The sequence below is a fragment of the Adiantum capillus-veneris genome, chromosome 16 (genome assembly GCF_014529385.1).
Source record: "Adiantum capillus-veneris isolate H3 chromosome 16, ASM1452938v2, whole genome shotgun sequence".
NCBI classification, from domain to species: Eukaryota; Viridiplantae; Streptophyta; class Polypodiopsida; order Polypodiales; family Pteridaceae; genus Adiantum; species Adiantum capillus-veneris.
This window is the reverse complement of record NC_140946.1, coordinates 96709808-96732805: the sequence shown is the minus strand read 5'-3', so window position 1 is coordinate 96732805 and position 22998 is coordinate 96709808. Positions and strand designations below refer to the sequence as shown.

At 44.2% G+C, this 22998-nt stretch overlaps 1 protein-coding gene across 1 annotated transcript in view; it reads right to left on the bottom strand.

Annotated features, from left to right (window-relative positions):
- Positions 1-22998, bottom strand: part of LOC147439505 (uncharacterized) — a 39997-nt gene that overhangs the window by 5139 nt on the left and 11860 nt on the right. Inside the window, exons 3-5 of the mRNA XM_086485331.1 lie at positions 3842-3939; positions 2833-3009; positions 2005-2367 (exon numbers count right to left, since the gene is read on the bottom strand). Of these exons, the coding sequence (XP_086341457.1) occupies positions 2005-2367; positions 2833-3009; positions 3842-3939 (638 nt within the window). The remainder of the gene's footprint in view (positions 1-2004; positions 2368-2832; positions 3010-3841; positions 3940-22998) is intronic.

The window sequence follows — 22998 nt, the reverse complement described above, 5'->3', positions numbered from 1 at the left end:
TTTGGGTAAGTCCCCATCTTGTCCTTGGCTTTTCTGGGTTTTGATGCCTACGGCCTCTCTTGGGAGCCATGAGGACACCCGTTGATTTGTTTGCGGTGAGGGAGTTAGTTTCCATGGTTTCTTTGAATCTGAATCATCTTCAGGGTCGTTCATATACACGGGGTCATCAATGATCATCTTCAGGGTCGTTCATATACACGCGGTCATCAATGATCGCCTAAATTCGCATTTTGGTGATTTCTTCCTTTGTGTTTTCTTCTCCATTGGTCGCGCGACCGATGCAACATCTCTCTCTTCGATGATATAATTTCGATTTTTGAGCATCGACCGTGTGAGTGCATTCACTGGTATAACAGGTGTAGTTCCTGATGTCCCATTAATAACCTCAATCAAGTTCGATGGTGTAATCTTTGGTGCACTTGAATTATGGAGACATTGAGCAATCAAACGATCTATGCCACAGTGATTACAAGTGAATATTGCAAATGTGCTCCCTTGATTTGTTGCACTGGTGTAGCGTTCTTTTGTATTCTACTATTGGGACACTCAACTACATGATGTGGTCCACCACAATCATAGCATTGAAGAGGTGGTCTCCTGGCAATGGTGTTAATATTTTGGCCTCTTGCTGCAAGAGCAACCACTTGATATACACGCTTGATTTGTCTCAAATGATCTTCCATGTAGTACTGAGGACATAATTTAAGTGTATCGACTCCATATGGAATGGTTATCATCCTTGTAATCCAAATACGGGCAAAATGGCTCACATCCCATTTGATTTATAGGACCTAATCTCTCAATTCCGCAGCCTCTGACACCCAAAGATTTTGAAAGAACCCAAGCAAGACATGGGATAAGTTCAAAACTCACTTATGTGGAGCAGTTTCTCCCACCATATTGAGAAGTCGATATCCGCAAAGAATGGGACTAACTCTCACCAGAAGAAACCCAAAAGCTAGATACCTTTGTGTACATAAGTTTTGGTCCTATTGAAAATGACACAATGAAGATCTATGCAGAAGAAAGATGCACAAGTTTGACAGCGGGTCTTCAACCTTCGCTTCACTAGTGCATAAAGTGTATCCACATGATACAATACAAAAGATGTAGTCAGCAACTATTTTGAGAAGCTGAACACAAGCGTTCTACAAAAGCAAGGGTATAGCTTATGCTAAGCACAAGGGTAACAAGGAGGGCAAGTAACTTCAAGTGCTCTCATTTAAAGACATACATGAAGAACTAAAGTGTTTTTTATGTGAGAACCAGGACACAAGAAAAAGAATGTCCCACACTGCAAAATAACACTACTTTGTCATCTCCCAACTCATTTCCAGATGTTCAAGGAAACACTAGTACTGAAAATGGCCAAAGACTCCTTCTGAAACGTTAAGCAGCAGCCTCAACAACCAAGGGGGTTTTGATCCTGTTTCATCCAAGATCTGCAGATAGCATTCTCACTAGACTCAGGAGAACAGCTGAACATCTTGTAAGATCAGTTAGGAGTATAGGGTATGCTGAAGGAATATAAGGACAATTCTGTCTCAGCAAAGGTAAGTACAAAAGATGAATCTTTCCTTCTTGATATCATGGATGGATGTAATATGGCCCTTGAAATGCCTCGGCATGATAGGATGCATCCTATAATTCTTTATTCTTTATTGCTCACTTTTGAGTAAGTAGTGAGCAGTATTTTGTACTTGCAAATGCAGATAGCTCTCTGTAAACACAGAGACTAAGAAGTGTGTTTTGGCATGCTTGATTTTTGCACTAGAGCGGATGCTAACACGAGCCGAACCCAACTTACATTCTATATCCACGCTTTAGCTTAGACACATCTTTCTCAATTACTACTTGACATAATTAGCAAAATTAATACCCTTTAACTTCAGTTTCTCGTGAGAACATGCAAGTTCCTTGGAAGCTCCATTCGTCTACTTTTTCAATGGAATTCACTTAGACTTCTATGTGCTACTTCAACAAATTCTTGGATTCAAGGCTTACCAGTTCTCTTGATTTTGAAGTGTGGAAAGTTCCACCATGAAGAAATCCCCATGTTTTTGCAAAAATGCCTGATTGGTTCTCTTCACACTGATTCTGATCTGAATTTGATGAGGTTTGGAGCTTCGCTTTGGAAGAAAGGCTAGCCTCAACGTTTTGTACTTCCTCTTGCAAGACATGAATCATTTGCTGTAACTTAAGCTTTTCTGACTTCTCCTTCTCCACCATTTTTGAGAGGATAGCTAATTGCTCTTGTAGATCCAGGCACTGTCTCTCTGCCCTTTTTGCTCTTATCAAACTCTCATTTCCTCTCCTTGAGCTTTCATGTATCTCTTTGTTAGCTTTCTCCAGGGATTTTTGTAAATCCTGCACTAAATCCCCTTACTTAAACCCTTTATTATTTGTAGAAACATTAACTTATCTTTCAAGCTATAAACAGCCCATTCAAAATACCAAAGGGGCACACAGGTGGCATGGACTTCCCCTTTCCGCCGTTAGCCATGTATCATGGTTGATAGACAAGGGCCACCCTTGAGCAAGCGGTAGGTGGCCCTTGGGGATTACAACAACCTCCTTTTCCAGAAATTGTTCAGCCAAAGAAGGGAAATTTATTGGAGCATGAGCACCGGAAACCCAAAAAACAAGTATATGTAGATGTCCCTTTGATAAAAATGTCGAGCTCATGACATCCTGGCTACGAAGCACAAGACTTTACCATTAGACTAACTCTGATCAAATATGTGGCCCTCATTGGTAGAGCAATGAATGCAACCATAATGGACGTGCTTTATCAAACCACAGTTTCTAAGGCAGAGATTTCCTTGCAATTACATTTGAAGAGTTTTCAAGCCTTTGAGTGGCTGCCTCGAGTTGTGTAGTCCTGTCCTTGTACCGCCATAACTGTTTATTCTCGCAAAATAAGCGATTTTGCACAACTTTCAGCTTCCTTGCAAAATTTTGCAGCCTTTCAATCTCCTCTGCAAATACATCTCTTTCTGCCTCCAGTTCCTACAGTACAAAAGCACTCAATTACGCACTATAAAAGATATACCAATTACATACTGTTGCAATCGTCAAGGCCGAATCTATGCAACAATGTTTTAACATAACTCATCTGACACAAAGCATTGCCTCCACCACTCTACTTACACTTTATGCCCAAGTAATGGAAGAGTCCCAAGTTTGACATCTCAATAAAGACAATGTCATCAACCTTAAAATTGCTTCATTTGGTCAAGTGAGCAGCATGTGATCAACATAGGGAACAATGATTAGTGCTTTTGCACTTTCACAAAATCACAAAATACTTGACAATTGGGCTCCTAAAAGACAGTTGAGATGGCTTAGATCACTCATGTACAATTTCAAACTTCCCTTATGCTTCGATATGTTTGCACATAGACAAAATAATCAACAGTTGCGCTTTCAGCAGTTTTGTTACTAAAAACCCCACTGTCTACAATCATATAGAACTGGACAATTGAATTCCTAGCAGACAGCTAAGAGGGCTTAGATCCTCATATATGGATTACGAACTGCTCTTATTCTTCTATTTTGCAAGTCGACAAGATACTCGACAATTGAGTTTCAGTAGTTTTTGACCTAATCAACAATTGAGTTACAGTAGTTTTGACTTAGGTCAGATATGAACTAACTTTGTTCATGTGCTTTCATATTCTTTGCAGATAAGCGAAATATGCGACAGTTAAGCTTGTAACAGGCAAGGTAATATTGCTTAGAGGTTAGTCAAGAACTACATCTTTTGCTATGAAAAGAGAAAATAATCAAGAGTTCTTAGTTCGGTTTTCTGAATGAAGATGCAAGAGCTGCAAAGAATTACTCGCGTACGTGTCACACGGATGTCCCCACGAAGCAGCACTAGTTCTTCTTGTTGAACCTCACATGTTGCTTCAAGTTGAGAGACGCGTGATTTCAAACCTGTAACGACAAACTCTATGGTATATAAGCCAGTAAATCAAGACATAGAAACAATGAAATGACCATACTTCAAAGATTATTACGGTGCCCTTTCTTTTTTGATATCAAAGTCTTCCTTGCTGATGACCTCACATGAATGGAGATCAAGCATAGGTGAGTCGTGCTTGCAAAGAGACCTATAGATCCCCAAAGAGGGCAAGAGAGCTATATACAGCGACAACCTTGTCATCAATGATGGCAGGCAATTGAATAGGGACTCGTGGCCTGTGAGACATCACAAATAGAGTTACATATGGTGCCATAGTATTGTAATGGGTCATTATAGACACCCAAGGAGACTAGAGGAGGTGATGGAGGGCACAGACATAGAGACGTGTCACATGCGCATTGCACTTGAGCCACATGCACAAGCTATTGCTATAGGTCAGCATCAATCTTAGTTAGCTTAGGATCTAGCCTGGCAATTTTGTGAGCCTCTAGGACATGCATGATCAGGCAGGTCATAGTTGCATACCCTCACTTGCACAATACAGTCACTTAAGCATATAGGCATATGAACACTCACTTAAGTCGTTATCAATAAGTAACTTTGACATGACATTTATAAAAAGTAGGTAGGGCAAATGGCTAAAAATCCTATGAAATAATAAGAGAGTCACACAGAGACCGGACCAAGAGGGATCGAGATGATAAAAACCCTAGCTCTTCAAATGCGCCTGAACCATAGGAACTTGAGTTGTTCAATGTTTTACCAAGGTAGAGTTTCATGTGTCATGGATCATGGCTGCTTTGTGCAACTTGCAGGTTTCCTAATCGAAAGGAAGAGATTATACATGTGTTACATATTGCCACACATATGATTGCTTATGCAAAAAATATTGCAAAGAGAGATGAGGAGATAAATCAAAATTACGCTCTCTTTCACATGCCTTACTTAAATTGATGTCCTCTCATGAATGGTTGATGTGGTAGTCTACTTCTAAATTGCATATAGTTTTTAAATTGCTCAATGACCGTTATTATGTCTTCAATTTCATGTCTGTTTAATCGTACCTCATTTTTTGTTAAACTATCCATCTCTCTATAACACAGTCAATTATAAGTGAACATTATGTTTCCAAGAAATTCTATAGCAACTATTAGCAAGGCCTACCAAGCAAGACTAGTTTCTCTCTATCCAAAAATGTTTTTAGAAAAGGCATATGCAAAATAAGTTGAAGCAGCTTACTTGGCTAAAACTTGAAACAAGTACTCACCTTTAAACTAAAAAGATAGACATCTCAAACTAAAAATCAAACTTCACACAACAACTTCTAAAGGAACAAATTCTTAAGTCCTAATGTAACCTAAATACCAAAAATGAATACTTCTACAAACCTACGAGTACAAAGATCCAAACCTGACAATATGTGACCTCAACTTCTCTCACGAGAGTGTGACATCCACTATATATATTTGGCGGTTTCTTTCCCTTGATTTTTATTTAATTTTTGGGACCTCTTGTTAAAATCACAAATGCCCGGACATTGTGTGGCCAGTGTGAAATGGTCGTTGGCCAAGAGTTTCACCCGCCGAAGTCAAGGCCAGGCAGTCACGAGATGATTGGGCCGATCGGCACTAGAATCCCACTAGTAAAGAAGTGGCTAGGCTCAATTAAAGTCATTTAGGCCCCGCGGGAAGATTTTATGAGTTGGTGGGTACTAGGAATTAAACCAAAAGGAGCAAACTGGACACATGGCAATAGGAGAGCAACCTGCAAGTCAACACATGGTCCAAAGTATCTCATCCCAAGAGGGGGCGCCCAAAATGGAGACTGGGGCTGATTTTAGATCATAAGTGACTGCAATGTGTGTGTGAGTAATGGGTGCAGGTGATCACAGCTTTAATGGAAAGCTTGCCTTCTCCCTTGTCTCATGCAGCGCGATGATTTGCTCTCACGCATCTCTCTCTCCCCTTTGCCATATGGTAATGCCCCACTAGTAGGGCTTCTCAGAACATCATGTGATGTACAATTTTGGGGGTTTTATGCACGTTTGCCAAGGCAAGAGCCTTCTGTACAAGAACCGGATTAGCTAATTGCTAATCCCCTTTAGGCACGCACAGTTCTATCGTGAAAGAATGCGAAAACGGAGATTTTTCTCACATGAAAACTCATCCGATTTACAGGGGAGGTGTCCCATTGCGTGAGGGAGCTTCTGAGATACACGTAGATGTGTTTGCTCCGCTCAAAATGATGCGAAACAAGGAATTACAGCCTGCTGTGGTTTTTTTGCAAGGTTAGGGTTTTGCACTTAAATGACAAGATATCGATAGGGGGAGACTAAGCCTTGGGTGCTTATACAGGACAATTCAGAGAGATTTCCCACGAGGAATCTCGACTAATTCAAAGAGCAAGTGACCCTACAGCTGCGGGAGCTTGAGCGCTGCCCACAAGAGTGATCGGCATGCGAATCGGAGCGCAAAACAGAGAATTACAGCTTGCTATAATTTTTTGCAGGTTTAGGTTTTTGCCAGTTTTGATGCATACATGTCCCACAAGCTTTGGGGAACCTAGGGAATATATATACCTAGATGAATCCAGGATAAGCCCACATTCACCCTTTAAGGAAGTGCAAGGCATAGACCCATGGTAGTCACCCACAAGACAATATAACCATCAGCTCCATCATGCATAGTATTGACTAAATACCACGACATCCCCACTAACGTCATTAGTGCCCAATAGTGGGTATAGAACTAGGTACTAACATATGCTCCCAAACACAACACACACCACACACACACACACACACACACACACACATGAGCATACATCAACACAAAGTTCAACGTACTGAGTTTCGGTCATGACTCCGGAGATCAAGGGCAGACTCAACCATAAGCCTGGCACTTAAAGAAGCATTAAAACGAAAAAATTAGCACAAAAATGAGGTAGTTCATAGGGCATACACACCACAAAAGATAAAAAGAATTAGCACAATATCAATTGGTCGTAACTCGGACGAAAACTTCACAATGTAAAGTCTGCATGTCCGCTATACGACTAAAAAATATACCTAGATGAATCCAAGATAAGCCCAGATTCACCCTTAAAGAAAAGTGCAAGGTATAGACCCATGGTAGTCACCCACAAGACAATATAACCATCAGCTCCATCATGCATAGTATTGACTAAATACCACGACATCCCCACTAACGTCATCAGTGCCCAATAATGGGTGTAGAACTAGGTACTAATATATGCTCCCAAACACAACACGCTGTCACGTGACACATCCAACCCTATGTGTCCGTGGACAAGCTACAGCATGACCAGGGTTCAGTTCAGTCAAGTCAGTCTAGAATAGGAAGTGATCTGGCACTTTTGTGGGTCTATTCGCAGACCGTGCATGTCCAAACACTTAGTGTGGATGCATATCCTCTGGTTGCACACAGCATGATCATAAGCATTCCCATCGGAATCCTTCAGGGAAATTTTCCAGTGCATTTAACCTATTTTTCCTATTTTTGACATTTTTCACTTATTAATTTAAGTGACTTTTGTTGGAAAGTAGGTAGGGCAAATTGAGTAAGTTTGTATATAGCAAACCTAGGCTAGCACTAATTGGCAGAAGAGCAAGGAGAACACAGGCCGCAGGTTCCCCCTCTCTCTCTCAGCAAGATCCCCCCCCCCCCCCCTTAGCGGCGTTTTCCCTCCAAGCCAGATTCCTCAGCACCTAGAGTTTTTCATCAGAAGTCTCATCGCCAAGATCACAGTACCTAGCGTTTTTCAGCAGATACTTATCGCCATCAGCACCCTCACCTTAGCGTTTTCAGCAGGGCTCCATCGCCACAAGTTTTCCCCCCTTTGCTGGCGTTTTTCAGTAGGCGATTAGCCCCTATTCCCTAGCGTTTCAGCATCACCACAGTAGCAGCAAATCAGCAAATAAAGCATCAAGAATTCAGCCATTCCAGAACAGCCAGAACAGCGTTTTTTTTTGGAGAACTTCAAGGCTGCAAATCAGCGTTTATATGAGCAGCAAAACATCGTTTTTCAGCAGCAGCAGATTTCAGCCCCTGGCGTTTTTGGACAGCAGAACAAGTGCACCCGTTTTCAGCCATTGAATCGGTCTCGTCATCCCCATCGTCGACATCGACCTAGCCTAGACTTGCATCAGTCACATGCATCCACTTTGTACCGGTTTGTGCAATCAATAGTAGACCACTCTCACCAACGAGAGTGGGACCTTCGGAGGAGGGTTTTACAACGTCTCTGGTGTCGTATATCTCTTCTCTCTCTCTATCTCTCAGTCTCATACACTTTCACGCACAGTGTCCACTCACTTGTTTGTGATCATTGCACTCTCTCATTAAGAACGGAAGGCTCTCCCTTCCCTAAGAACAAAAGGAACCTTGAGCACATTTGGAGCACTCATCTTGAGAAAAGTACAACATTCATTCCGCTGCACCTTACATTGGTATCAGAGCTTTGGCAGTGTTCTGTATCACTCAAGGAAATGTCACGTGACACATCCAACCCTATGTGTCCATGGACAAGCTACAGCATAACAGGGTTCTGTCAGTCCAATCAGTCTAGATTAGAAGTGATCTGGCACTTTTGTGAGTCTATTCGTAGACCGTGCATGCCAAGTCACTTAGTGTAGATGCATATCCTCTGGTTGCACACAGCATGATCATAAGCATTCCCATTAGAATCAGTTAGGGGAATTTTCCAGTGCCTTTAGCCTATTTTACCTATTTTTGACATTTTTCACTTATTAATTTAAGTGACTTTTGTTCTCCCTTCCATAAGAACTAAAAGGAACCTTGAGCAAAATATGGTGAAGGGGATCGGGGAGCACCACAGACGAAGAGTGAGAGAGAGAAGGAGACACACAACACGATGTGGGTGGGGAGACTCAAAGAGTGAGCAACCCCCTATACACTTATGCTATGTATAAGGTATACAAGTCAGTGGGCGCCCCGACTCTGGGCGGCCGGGCAAGGCACAGGCGCCTATACCCCAACAACCTCCCACTTAAAGGCGACTGTGCCTTTAAGCAAGAGAACCTAGTCTAAAGACTACAAAAAGCGAGAGAAAACCGCTCTCAACCGATGCCCACTGGCTGGCTGTGATCGTGTGCATCCGGCTGTCCTGCTCCCGTGTAAGTCCATACACCACCAGACGTACCACACACGTACTGCAAGTATGTATGCAATACCTGCATATCTCCCTCGTGCACTATGCCATCATCAGTCAACAAACGACTGACAACCCCAACTACAAATGCTCCCACTGCAGCTGCGATATCCGGTCTCAAGATCAACATCTCATACATGAGACCACCGAATGCCGATGCAATGCTAGCGGGCCCTGCTAGCTCTACGGAGCATGCATCAACATATATATCCCTGGCAATAGGCATATCTGACTGACAAGGCGTGTCAGCCACATGCATCTCATGACTGTCCGCAAAAGACGCATCAACCTGTCGTGCAACCTCAGAGCAAACCAGCTGCTCTAGGTGTCTGCTGGAAGACATATCCTGCACAACTATATCCCCATGCTCATTGTCGAGCATAGAAAGGAATGACTACATAATCGCTGACATCTCAGCCTCCTCTGCAATCATCCACTGCAAACATGACCACTCAATCTGCTGTGACTCACTAGAGCTCTCATGCTCTAACTCCATATGCATAGACTCTTGCACAACGTCCTCCTGTCGTGACTCACTAGAGCAAGGCCGCTCTACCTGTCTATCCTGCATAGAAGTATCTCGCACAACTGACTCTCTGCTTTGCTCAGTCACTAGCAAAGCATGCATGTATGACTCTGTCACCTCTCTGTGTGACTGCTCAAGTCGTGCCCCAACTGTGTGCACAACGAGCTCACTACTCTGCACCCCATGCAAAGCACCCTGCAACCCATGAGCAAAAGAGACTCGCCTGCTCTCTCGCTATCTATGTGGCTGCATGATCACAGAGACAACACCGTCTCTCCCGTGATCCACATGCAATGGGTAACCTGTACCACTCCTGGCACCTCTCGCAATCACTAGCGAACCCAAATGCATCACAAAATCTCGCTCTCGTAGCGAAATCTGACACCCACAATCTCTAAGCTGACCAATCGAGATCAAACTCACTGTCAAATCTGGTACATAGCGCACATGTCGTAACAAGTAAGATGCACCACTCGGTAATGACAGTCTCACATCTCCTGCACCTGCTATCGCATGCACCGATCCATCGGTCAAACGTACACTGCCAAGCATCCCGCTAGAATAGCTACAAAACCATTCACGATGCGGCGTGACATGAAACATAGCATCTGCGTCTAGCAAACACTGCGAAGGGAGTGCACTATCCACATGTATAGCATCTCGTGCATAGCTCGAGGTAAAAGTGACATCCCTATCACTAGTATACTCCGACACTACATGTGCCTCAACTGTCAAAGCAACTGAGTCAATGGCATCACTACATACATCTCTGAGACTGCAATGTCTCCTACGATGTCGCATACGACGAAAACAGCGTCGTCTAACGTGTCCAGAATGACCACAATACCAACATGTCACATGTCGGCGTGCTCGTGAATGTACATGTCTGACACGAGTCTGTGATGACTCAGATCTATCATACATATCATGTAATCTGCGCCAAAGTGCTCTCGAAGTAGTCTCATACATAACAAGAGCATATACAGATTCCGCAAGGTGCAAAGAGAGTGTAGATAGTGCCATCTCCTCTAGCTCCTGCCACTGATCGTCACACATGTTTGAAGGTCTACCTGTATCACCACTCAATGGTCGATGCAACCCTCGTTGTGTCAATGCATCAAGCATACACTCTCTCCATGCCGCAAAGTCTGAGCCATCAAACACGCGCATCTGTGAGAGGTCACAATCTGATCGATCACCTGTCTCTGCCATGAGCACAATGTAACAAAGTAGAAAGAAAAACCACCTCACCAACAACACCTAGAAACTGTCTACAAATATGGCCAGAAACACAATGTAAAACCTTTGAGACACACTCCAAAATAGAGCTCCCGCAATGTCAATACAAGCCTCACTTGCTCTAGTATCACACTGCAATCTGTGAGCTAATCACCAAGCCCACACTGTGCGGTATCGATGCATACACACGTACAAATCTCCCACCTGCAGAGAACACCGCACGCAAATGCTGAGTGCAACCCGCAATCTCTACCTAGATCGCATAAATGATGCGCATAAAACTCCTGGGAAAATTTCGCCAGAGTTTCGACGCACAATGGCTATCAACACAAAATAACCATTGTCCTGCAAGCTCAATACAATGAGCAATCAATGCGCATCAAACTACACTCAACATACATGCATAAGCTCTGCAAAACTATGGCAAACAATGCTCGAGATCACAAGACTCTTCCACCTGAGAGCAAACCACTGTCTCAAGCAAAGAAAGATACACAACTCCTCACTCTTGCGAGAGTGGATACAAAAAACACAAAACTGTGTCCAAACTGACAAAACCTGTCAAAGCGAGAGTAAACACTCGATCACAAACTATGGCGAGAATCTGGGAAAAATCCGACAGAATTTCCCCTGAAAACTGAGCAAAAAACTCAAGTACAATCTCTACCATAAACCATAACACTACTCAATGCCAATGAGTAGAAATGCCAAAATGGCTCCACATTTTCACATACAATGGCATCCGCACTCAACGTACATCAACGGAGTGACCGCGCATAAGCAAGCGCCAAAAGATTTGCAATCCGGAAACTTGATCAATGCGAAAACAATGCTCTCAAGAGAGCTTACCGGCACTTGAAAGTGCTCGCCAAAATGCATGTATAATGGGCATCAACCATGCGCCATAACCATATGCAAACCATCCGCAAAGACCATGAATCCAAGCACAAAATCACTGCCAAAGTATCCTGTGAAAACCAGTGAAAGAAGCTCCACCTGTGTGCTCCAAAAAACTGCGTCTCTCAAGAGACCGCCTCGATGGTGTGTAAACGCCTCCGTACTTCGTTGCCCAAGTCTACCAAAAAACCCTCAAACCACAAGCTTAACACAAGCTGCAATTGCATCTTCAGCTCAGAATTTATGCACTCAACTTCAAGCATCTCCCGTGCTTCCAAAAGTGCATCAAACTCGCACACAATGCGACAACAGAAAATCTGAAATTTCTGTATACAGTCAGTCTGAGCTGAATATTAGCAAAACGGTGAGGAATTTGCAAAAAGTTTCTTCTGCAAAGTTGTAGACCACGTCGAAACGGATGGGCATCACAGACAGAATTCTTAGATCTACATTCTACAAGGAGAAAAACGAATCTGAAAACAGTGCTGCTGCACACACAGTTTTAGGGCAGCACCTTCACTTACACACAATCTTCCACACTCCTTTCTGAGCTTTCACAAAAGCATACATCACTCTCAACTGAGCTCACAAGCTCCCATTGTATTCTCACAAAGCTTCCAAGCTTTCTTAATCTCTCTACCGTCGAGAGCGAGCGAGCTATCGCCTCGAAGCTCTCAAAGCCGTCGTGCTCTCCGCGGTTACCATAGCTCTGATACCAATTGAAGGGGATCGGGGAGCACCACAGACGAAGAGTGAGAGAGAGAAGGAGACACACAACACGATGTGGGTGGGGAGACTCAAAGAGTGAGCAGCCCCCTATACACTTATGCTATGTATAAGGTATACAAGTCAGTGGACGCCCAGACTCTGGGCGGCCGGGCAAGGCACAGGCGCCTATACCCCAACATATGGAACACTCATCTTGAGAAAGAACGACATATTCCGCTGCACCTTACAGGAAAGAACCACAAGAATCACAAGAACTTTTTTTGCTTGTTGCGGTCGTACGAACCCAAGTTCACTTGGGCGTGTCGATTCCTAATCGTGTTTTTGAAGAGCGACAGGAATCCCACGAAAGAAGGGCTTGTCCAACCTCCCCTTGTGCCTCTTTTCACTCATTGAGAGCGGACCGTGCACTTTGCCACCGGCCAATCGACGTGAGGTGGGAAAAAGAAACCTTGGTGTGAGCGCAAGGCCGCCAACGCCCGCAGAAAAGAGTAAAACTCGAGTGAAGAGAAGATCATTCTCAAACACAGATTGCACGCAAAAGAAGACCCTCAAGAACCTCAAGACCTTAAGACCCTCAAGAACCCAAGAACCCAAGACCCGCAAGAACCCAAGTTCCTCGTGAACTTAAGAACCAAAGATCATAGTGCATGGTCATCACCCGAAGCAGAATGGATACTTCACATACAGGTGATGAGCATGAGAGAGGCGACAAAGAATTTTTCCCACCAGGAGGTTTTTCCGACTCTCCCTTGTCCATCTACGCCACGAGTTGTACCAAATCCTATGGAGGTGATGGTCAAGTCGATGTTTGACATGATGGCACAACAAAAAGAAGCGAATCGAGTTGCGTTGGCACAACAACAAGAAGCGACTCGCGTTGCGCTGGCACAACAAGAAGCGAATCACGTTGTGCTAGCACAACAAGAAGCGACTCGCATTCCTTCGGAACGCGAGCGCGATGCACGAAAAGAAAGAAAAGCACAAAGAAAGGAGGAAGCCGAAGCAAGACGAGCGGCCTTAGAGGCCGATCGGGAGGTCCAAAGAGACCTCCGCACTCAAGAATTGGTTTGACGAGTTCTTGCCTCGAAGTCCGAACCAGCCAAAGATATTGGTAGCTCCTCCAATGGCGCAAGCAGCGATTCGGACTCCAACAACCCAGTCACAGAGAAGTTGACTTTCAATAAGTATGATGGTAAGATGGATGCTACGGTTATTCATTCTTGGTTGCATCAATTTAATGCTTATTTTGCGACAACTAAGAAGACAGAGAATAGCAAGGTTTTGACGGCAACTATGTACCTTGCCGGTGATTCCATCAATTGGTATCACGCATGGCAAGAGGCACAATTAGCCGCGCACCTAAAGGAAGCCGACGAATTCACGCCCCTTTCCTTCAATTGGGTTGATTTCCAAGACAAGCTCAAGGCGTAGTTTATGCCACCTCAGTACCTTGCACGATTGAAGGACCATTGGCGCGCTCTCAAGCAAAATGGTATGCCGGTTATGTCTTTCTCTAATCGTGTTTTGCAGCTCGGCACTCAATTACGCAAATCGGATGAGGAGCGCATGAAGGCATTCCTTTATGGACTGGACGAGTATATCAAGTACGATGTCGAGGTGCTCGATCCAATCGATCTCAACAAAGCGGTAGCGATTGCTCTCGCACAGGAGATGAAGCACAACAAGGGAAGCCTAAGGAGAACAAAACTTCCACAAGTACCTCCCAGACTTCTCAGAACGGTAAGAACGATAAGAATGGTAAGAACGGTAACTCTTCTAACCAATCTTCCAGCAGTCTCTCAGAAAAGAACTCTCACAATCAACTTAAGGGTAAGGCTAACACAATTGCTAAACCTAAGCTTACTCCATATGAAAAGGTAGCACAAGGAATTTTAGGAGGATACATCACGTCGGAAGAGCAAAGCACTTATTCTAAGGAAGGTCGTTGTTTTCATTGTCACATTAAGGGTCACATAAAAAGAACATCTCCTAAGATTGACTCTAATGAATCTAAAGAATCCACAGAACCCACTTTCTCTGGCAATGCAATCAATGACAACACGAGTGTGTCCCAAGTTTCTCCTAACCCTCCCATTGATGAGTCTCTCATTAAATGTTATGGTCATATGACGGGGCAACGTTTTGTCATATTGTCTGAACCAGGCAATATGCATGATGTGATCAATCCCTCTCTTGTTGAGAGAGCCCGCCTAGAGGCAGGGATGACATGTACGGTCACGTACGACGGGTACACGTACGAAGACGTGCGGTACTAATCGAACTAAAAAAAATTAACATACAGTGACGTAACGTACGATGCAAAAAAAAAAATCATGCGTCTTACACACTACAAGAGAGACTAAACCACGAAGTTTTCAATTTCAGAAGTTAGAACATGATAGATCATATGGGTCATGACATAGATGATAGACCTTAGTACTTAGTACTAAATACTTGTAACTTAAGCCTTACAAGTTAGAACATGAAAGATTTGTCCATGGACATTGGAAACGGTAATATCTGCAGAAAGAAGAATCGTGATCTCCAAAGTGGTGGCGGCCATAGTAGATACGCTACCCGAGCCTCGCCGCACATACGTCATGATTGTTTGAGCCAATGCAGCCATTGGGCTCTTGGTCAAATGCAGTCGAGATGCAAAACAATCCCACACCACAAATCGCCCCCGCAAGGGAAAAAAAAAAAAAAAAAACTGGCCGGGTCATGTACGGGTCATACGGAACGTACGGAACGTCCCGTACGTCAAACGTGGACAACCCTGCCTAGAGGTTAGTCAGAAATCTCCTCTCGAGGTCTCTAGCTTCGCTCCCAGTATGGACTCTCTCATCACGAAAGAGTGCCTTGATATGTTGTTTACATTTTAACAAGCTGCTTTCCGCAGAAAATTTTTTGTCTCTCCTCTCTCGGGATGTGATATGATTTTGGACATTCGATGGTTTCGTGAGCATAACCCTCTCATTGATTGGGTAGAAAATACGTTCACTTTCAATGCCAAAAGTGACTCTCCCATTGTCATTCGTGGAGAGCAAATTGTTCATTCTCCATCTCTTATTGCTAATGTGCAGGCGAAGATTGAACGGGAGAAAGAGACTCTCTCAGTCTCTTCTTCTTCAAAGCAGAACATTGTACGTTGAGCACGTTTCACTCATGAATGAGCACGAATGTATGCGGATTGTTCATGAAAAGCTGAAAAGTATGTATGTCAGGAAGTCATATTCCATGTCTCTTCCTTGGCATGATACATTCGTAGAACGAGCACAAGAAAGTATGAGCACCAAGCATGGGCATTTCCGTTGTGAATTGCCAAAGTTGATTGATTTGGATCAGAATGACAAGATTCGATCTCATTGTTTGCGTGTGTGTGGTGAACGGTTTGGTACTCCGTTTCTTTGTTCATCTACATTGCATGCACAGTCTTTTGAGAAGACAAAATTTTTTCCAGTCACTTTACATGGAATAGGGTTTTGTGTTGAAAGTGGTTTCAGGAATTTTCAGCCATGGAGATTCTTGAAGAAGAAAGAAGCATGACCCTAGACGAAGTTGAAGCATCGAAGGAATCCCAAAAGACTTTGAGTCGCTTTCGACGCGGCCCAAAGAAGCAAGCGTTGCAGAACTTTATGAAGTTCAAGTACCGCACGACCCACACATCAGAGTGGGCCAGCGAAGAGTCCCTTCAAAGATTCCGGATGCTATTGGCGATCTCCCTCGACGCCATACAGTTCGGTACCAGTACCTCACTTTGAAAAGGAGGGGATGTCGCGTGACACATCCAACCCTATGTGTTCGTGGACAAGCTACAGCATGACCAGGGTTCAGTTCAGTCAAGTCAGTCTTGAATAGGAAGTGATCTGACACTTTTGTGAGTCTGTTCGCAGACCGTGCATGTCCAGACACTTAGCGTAGATGCATATCCTCTTGTTGCACACAGCATGATCATAAGCATTCCCATCAAAATCCATCATAATCCTTCAGGGGAATTTTCCAGTGCATTTAACCTATTTTTCCTAATTTTGACATTTTTCACTTATTAATTTAAGTGACTTTTGTTGGAAAGTAGGTAGGGCAAATTGAGTAAGTTTGTATATAAGTAAACCTAGGCTAGCACCAATTGGCAGAAGACCAAGGAGAACACAGGCCGCCCTCTCTCTCTCAACAAGATCCCCCCCCTTGGTGGCGTTTTCCCTCCAAGCCAAAATTCCTCAGCACCTAGCGTTTTTCATCAGAAGTCTCATCGCCAAAATCACGGTACCTATGCGTTTTTCAGCAGATGCTCATCGCCATCAGCACCATCACCTTAGCGTTTTCAGCAAGGCTCCATCGCCACAAGTTTTCCCCCCTTTGCTGGCGTTTTTCAGCAAGCAATTAGCGCCTGTTCCCTAGCGTTTCAGCACCGCCACAGTAGCAGCAAATCAGCAAATAAAGCATAAAGAATTCAGCCATTCCGAAACAGCCAGATCAGTGTTTTTTTTGGAGAACTTCAAGGCTGCAAATCAGCATTTTTATGAGCAGCAAAACAGCGTTTTCCAGCAGCAGCAGATTTCAGCCCCTGGCGTTTTTGGACAGCAGAACGAGTGCACCCGTTTTCGGCCATTGAATCGGTCTCGTCATCCCGTCGTCGACATCGACCTAGCCTAGGCTTGCATCAGTCACATGCATCCACTTTGTACCGGTTTGTGCGATCAATAGTAGACCACTCTCACGAACGAGAGTGGGGCCTTCAGAGGAGGGTTTTACAACGTCTCTGGTGTCGTATTTCTCTTCTCTCTCTATCTCTCAGTCTCATACACTTTCACGCACAATGTCCACTCACTTGATTGTGATCATTGCACTCTCTAATTAAGAACGGAAGGCTCTCCCTTCCCTAAGAACAAAAGGAACCTTGAGCACATTCATTCTGCTGCACTTACACACGCACACACACATCAGCATACATCAACACAAAGTTCAGCGTACCGAGTTTCTGTCATGATTGCGGAGATCAAGGCAGACTCACCGAACAGGTGTTTTGGTGCAAATTGGAGGCCAAAAACAGAGATTTCAGTGTGCTGTAATTTCTCGCCAGGTTTTTGTAAAGTGCTCGAAAGTGCATGGAAAGTCACTATTTACTGAGGATTTTGTTCGTGGAGACTTCTACCGTGGTTATGCTATTGAATCGGGTTAGAGTAGGGGAACTTCGGCCTGATAAAAGTGGGACAGCTTGTAGAAGTTTACAAGTTTTTCTCAAGTGTAATAAGAATAAAGAAATACCGAAAGGGGCGCGAGTCTTTGGGGCCAATAGGGTGTCGTTGTTTGCTTGGGAGCACTTTAGCTGCCAAGCCGTGGTTTATTTGAAGTGTAATTCCCAGTCACAAGTTTATTCGTGAAGTTCCTTTGTATAGTAAAGTTAAAGTAATGATCGGGTGAAAGCTAAAGTCTACCGCCCTACGGGCCAGTTTCAACTTCGCTGCTTGTCCAAACAGGAAGAATAAAATTATCACCTTTATCATGCATAGCTTCGATATGACATCCCTACTCACATTGACAATGCCGAAGAGTAGATGCAAGTTTGTATAGAGGTCATTCATGCTTTGAACATACTCTATAAAACCAATGACCTGAGTTTCTATCACCCTCCAGAGGTGATGGGCATACTCAGTCATAATAAAGGCTAGCATTTTTCAAGCTAAAGCAAAAGTCCTAGAAGCGCTACAGGTCAAAACATCAAAATAGTGTGTTACTAAGTCAAACAATAAGTGGGCTTTTAAGCTTTCTACTTTTATTGAATTTGCTATTGATTATCTTGAACATTCCAAAGGAAGAAACTTTGGATGATATATACTCTAGTACAATTGGTTGTACTCCTTATGAGGTCACTTCGTTACCATCAAATACACCAAGTCACCCTCCTTGAAAGAGACATTCTAACGATGCTTGTTAGCATGCTTAGAGTGTGACTCTTGAGCCTTGAGAACCTTTGTCTGGGTGCGGATAACGAGATCAGCATAAGACAATTTTGATATCGACCAAAGTCAAGAGAGATTGAAAGAAATCTCCTCGTAGTCTTAACTCCTATTGCGTACCGCCCACACGAGCACGGGTAGCCAAGCACGCATGTAACCACACGTGTAGCGGCTCAATGCAGAGGGGAAAGGAAGCGCTAGCAGAGAGAAGAGTCGCAGGGCAAAACGTTGAGAGGGAGAGATCGATGGTGCTAGAAACCGCTAGAGCGAGGAAACGTGCGCGCACACATAACGCTTCAATATGAAAACGCTAGAGAGAGAAAGTGTGATTGTGATGCCCAAAAAACTGGCTACTGCAGTACTCACCGTATGCCAAAGGAGGGAGGGGTGGGTGCGCGGCCTATATAGGGGTAATTGGTAAACTGCCCTACCAACCTCGCAAAAAAACCCACGACCCTACAAACTGGAAAAATTTAATAAATATGTCAACTCACTGAAGTGACCAGCCACACATATTTAGTAGCAAAACTACAGAGAACTCGAGACTCTGACCATGGCCAACCCTAGGAACGAGGATCCCGCCTCGTGCCAACCAACCGAGTGAGCAACACCGTGGAGTGCAGCGCCGCGAAAGGTACATCTATCTCAGATACGGCCCGGCACAACCATAAAACAACCCCCACTCCCTAATCTGCTCTTGGGAGATACTGGAGCCAACATCCGGACAAGAATCCAAACTCTAACACACTTTCCCAGCTCCTAGATGAAAAACAAGTCCAAGGGAGCTAGCATGAGAGGATAAGGTCACATGTGGAAGAGGTTGGGTGAAGATATTAACACGCTTATCCAAAGTTGGGATGTACTCTAGTCGGATAGAGCCATCCTTGGTCTTCTCACGAACAAAATGGTATTGTATCTCTGTATGCTTGGTCCGGGCATGGAACACCGGATTCCTCGCAATGGCTATACAACTTTGGTTGTCACAGTACATGATGGTCGTTTGCTGGGGAAATCCCATCTCCAAAAGTAGCCTCTGAATCCACATTGACTCACATGTAGCACTGCAAACAGCTCGGTACTTTGCCTTTGTGGAAGATAAGGCAATTGTAGGTTGTTTCTTGTTGCTCCATGAAACTACTCCTGAGCCGAAAGAAAAGGTGTAACTTGTAGTCAACCGTCGTCCATCTGGATCTCCACTGCAATCCGAATCACTCCATCCTCGGAGAATAATATGGGAGTCTGTACCTGGAGCCGCATAGTGAATGCCTAATTATTTGGTCGTCTTTAAATACCGCAGTGTCCGAAGAGTGTGCTCCAAATGTGACTTGGCGGGTTTTTGCATGAAAGAACTGCAGGAAACTGACATCAAACCGGGTGTTGAGAACCCAAATGAGAGAACCAACCAGTTTCCGATACTTTGTAGCATCTGCTACATCTAGGAGATCATATTGTGACAACTTCTGATTGGGATCCATAAGGGTCGAGATAGGTTTGCACTCAGTCATACCAAATGCTTCCAACAATTCATGTGTGTAGCGCTCATGGGAGAGAAAGATGCCCCCCCGTTGTCTGCCATATCTCCAATCCAAGAAAGTAGTGAAGCAAGCCAAGATCTGTCATCTCAAACTCCTTAGCCAAGGCTCCATAGTATTGCAGATGTGCTCAACATGGCTACCTATACTCACAAGATTGTCCACAGAGGATAACAAGTGTCACCAATCCTCCCTCACGATAAATGTATAAATCTGGGTTTGCAGAAGATCGTCGAAAGGAGTGTCGTAGGAAGAAGAAGTCTATCTTCCGGTACCACGCTCGAGGGGCTTGCTTCAGGCCATAGAGAGCCCTTAGCAACCTACAATCCATGTCTACGAAGTCTAGATCCTCAAACACTGGACGTTGTTCCACATACACCTCCTCCTCTAAATCACCATTGAGGAATGCCGAAACAACATCCATTTGAAAAACCGGCCACCCAAAAAAGGTGGCAAGGGCAAAAACTATCCGAATGGTTGTCATCCTTGCAGTCAATGCAGAGGTCTCGTCATAGTCCACTCAAGGTTTCTGAGAGAAGCCGTTGGCAACTAGTCTTGCCTTGTGCTTGTGTCACAAACCGGTGACGTAGCATGCCCGAACATTCACAACAGGCCGGCAGAGACAGTCCCGGAAAAACCGCTAACATGCTGACATGGCATACCGTACGGACTTCAGTGATTTGCGGCCCAAAAAGCGACTGACCTGCTGACGTGGCAAAGTGTACGTTTTTGCGCTACTGAAAAGCTACGCAGACTGATTTTAGCAGTTTTCGAGTCAATTGCTTTATTTTAAAATCTTTTGAGTGAGAAGCTTTTGGGGCTCTGTTTTTTGGGCATCCCTTGTAAACCTATAAATTAGTGGGCAGGGCCCTCACATTTCAGAGCATCTGGACGCTAAGTCTGAGAGTGAGAACCCTCCCACTCTTGTACTTTGAACACAGATTAATACAAAAAGAAATACCGAAAGAGGTGCCAGTCTTTGGGGCCAATATCTCTAAGCACAGAACTCCGTCAGGCCGTGTCGAATCTATTGTGAACTGTGAACTCTTTTGAAGTGAATCTCTGCTGTCTCGTGGTAGAATCTTTACTTGGAGCGTCGAAGTTTGTTACAGTGGTATCAGAGCGCGGCCGATTTCTCTTCTACCGGGAAATCCGATCCTTTTTCTGCGGCACTTATGGATTCCAACAACGAACAATCGACTTCCTTTGCATCTAGGGTTGCGGGAAGAGATCACGAAGAAGATTCTCACGAAGAGTACGGCCCGCCTCGGCATACTTAGGCAGAGATTGAAGAGATGGAACGTCGACAATTGACGACGCGACAAAGATGATGATCAACCTTGCGAAGGATCCAAAATTTGCAATCAGACATCCTTTGACGCGGTGCACACCCAGTGGCAGAAGGCCACAGAGCCACCCCTCAAACCGGCACTCAAGAAACCTCCTACTCCGAGGATGTTTACAGAGCAAGAATTAGAAGAGGTGGTTGATACACGGATTATTCAGCTTTTTGACGCGAACAACAAAGCCAAAAAAGCACGACAAAAAGCAGAAGAAAGAAACTGACTTCCCGGGTTATTTGGGTCATCAACCTACTTTTGCCTCAGCAAGAAAGCATTGGAAGCATGTGCGATTTGAAGGAGTATCCAGTTCTTCTTCTTCTTCTGACAATTCTTCTAGCTCTTCTGACTCGAGCGAAGAAAACAGGAAAGGGAAAAAGCGAAGCAAAAAGCAAAGCTTCGGAAAGGGCAAGAAAAAGGCAAAGAAGCCTGAGTTTCGCCTAGTTTCTGACAGTTCTACAGAGGACTCATCTTCAGATAGTTCGGACTCCAACGATCACAGATTTTACGCAAAGAAGAAGCATTTCTATAAAGCCAATCAGTATGACTTCCTCGAAGATAAAAGCAAGAAAGTTCAAGAATTGGAAGAAGGTGGACAGTCAATTAAGTTTGACACTTTTTTTGAATTCCAAGATGCTTCTAGGGCTTTGGCCTTCATACAAGTAGCTATCGGAAAAGCAGATGCGGTGGGCGAACATCTTGTCACAGTTTCACTTCCATATTGTCCATGTGCAGGGACAGAAGAACTTGGTGGCAGATACTTTGTCCCGGAAGCCGTTGGTCTTGGCTATTTCCACGATACGTCATAGAAGCTTCGAGGACATGGTCGATCAGTATGTCATAGATCCAGATTTTGCAGATGTATTCGATCGAATACAGAATGGGGAGGTAGTAGGGGGATATTCCATTCGGGATGGTTACTTGATGAAGAAAACGATCTTGTGAGCTACACAACCGTTGAGGGAAAAGGTTCTAACCGAATGCCACTATCCACCATTTACGGGTCACCGCGGCATTGATACCACCTTGAAAGGTGTGGAGAGATTTCTTTTGGCCCAGACTCAAGAAGGACGTGGACGATTTTGTACGCAATTGCTTGGTATGTTAGGTCAAGTTTGACATGCATAAAGCACGGGGATTGTTACAGCCTTTACCCATTCCCAGCCGCCCCTAGGAAAGTATTGCTATGGATTTCATTTTTGATCTCCCGAAGACACAGAGTGGGCACGATGGTATCTGGACTGTTATTGACAGATTTAGCACGCAAGCTCATTTCATTCCAGTGAAGAAGACAGTCAAGCCGGATCACTTAGCGAGATTGTTCATTGTCCAGATATTCAGATTACATGGAATAGTCTCTGGCAGAGATCCTCGATTCACGAGTTTGTTTTGGAAGGCTGTTTGGGAGAACATTAGCACATGGTTGCAGGTCTCGTCATCTTTCCACCTACAGACAGATGGGCAATCTGAGATTGCAAATTCAGTCGTACTGGATTTATTGAAGTTTTACATTTCGGATCATAAGACTCAATGGGAAAAGTATTTGCCCTTGGTGGAATTTGCCTACAATAACACGATTCACTCTTCGACGTGGAAGGCACCATTTAAGATTATTGAAGGTGCTCCGAAGGTTCCACCCTTCTTAAGCACAAAAGATAAG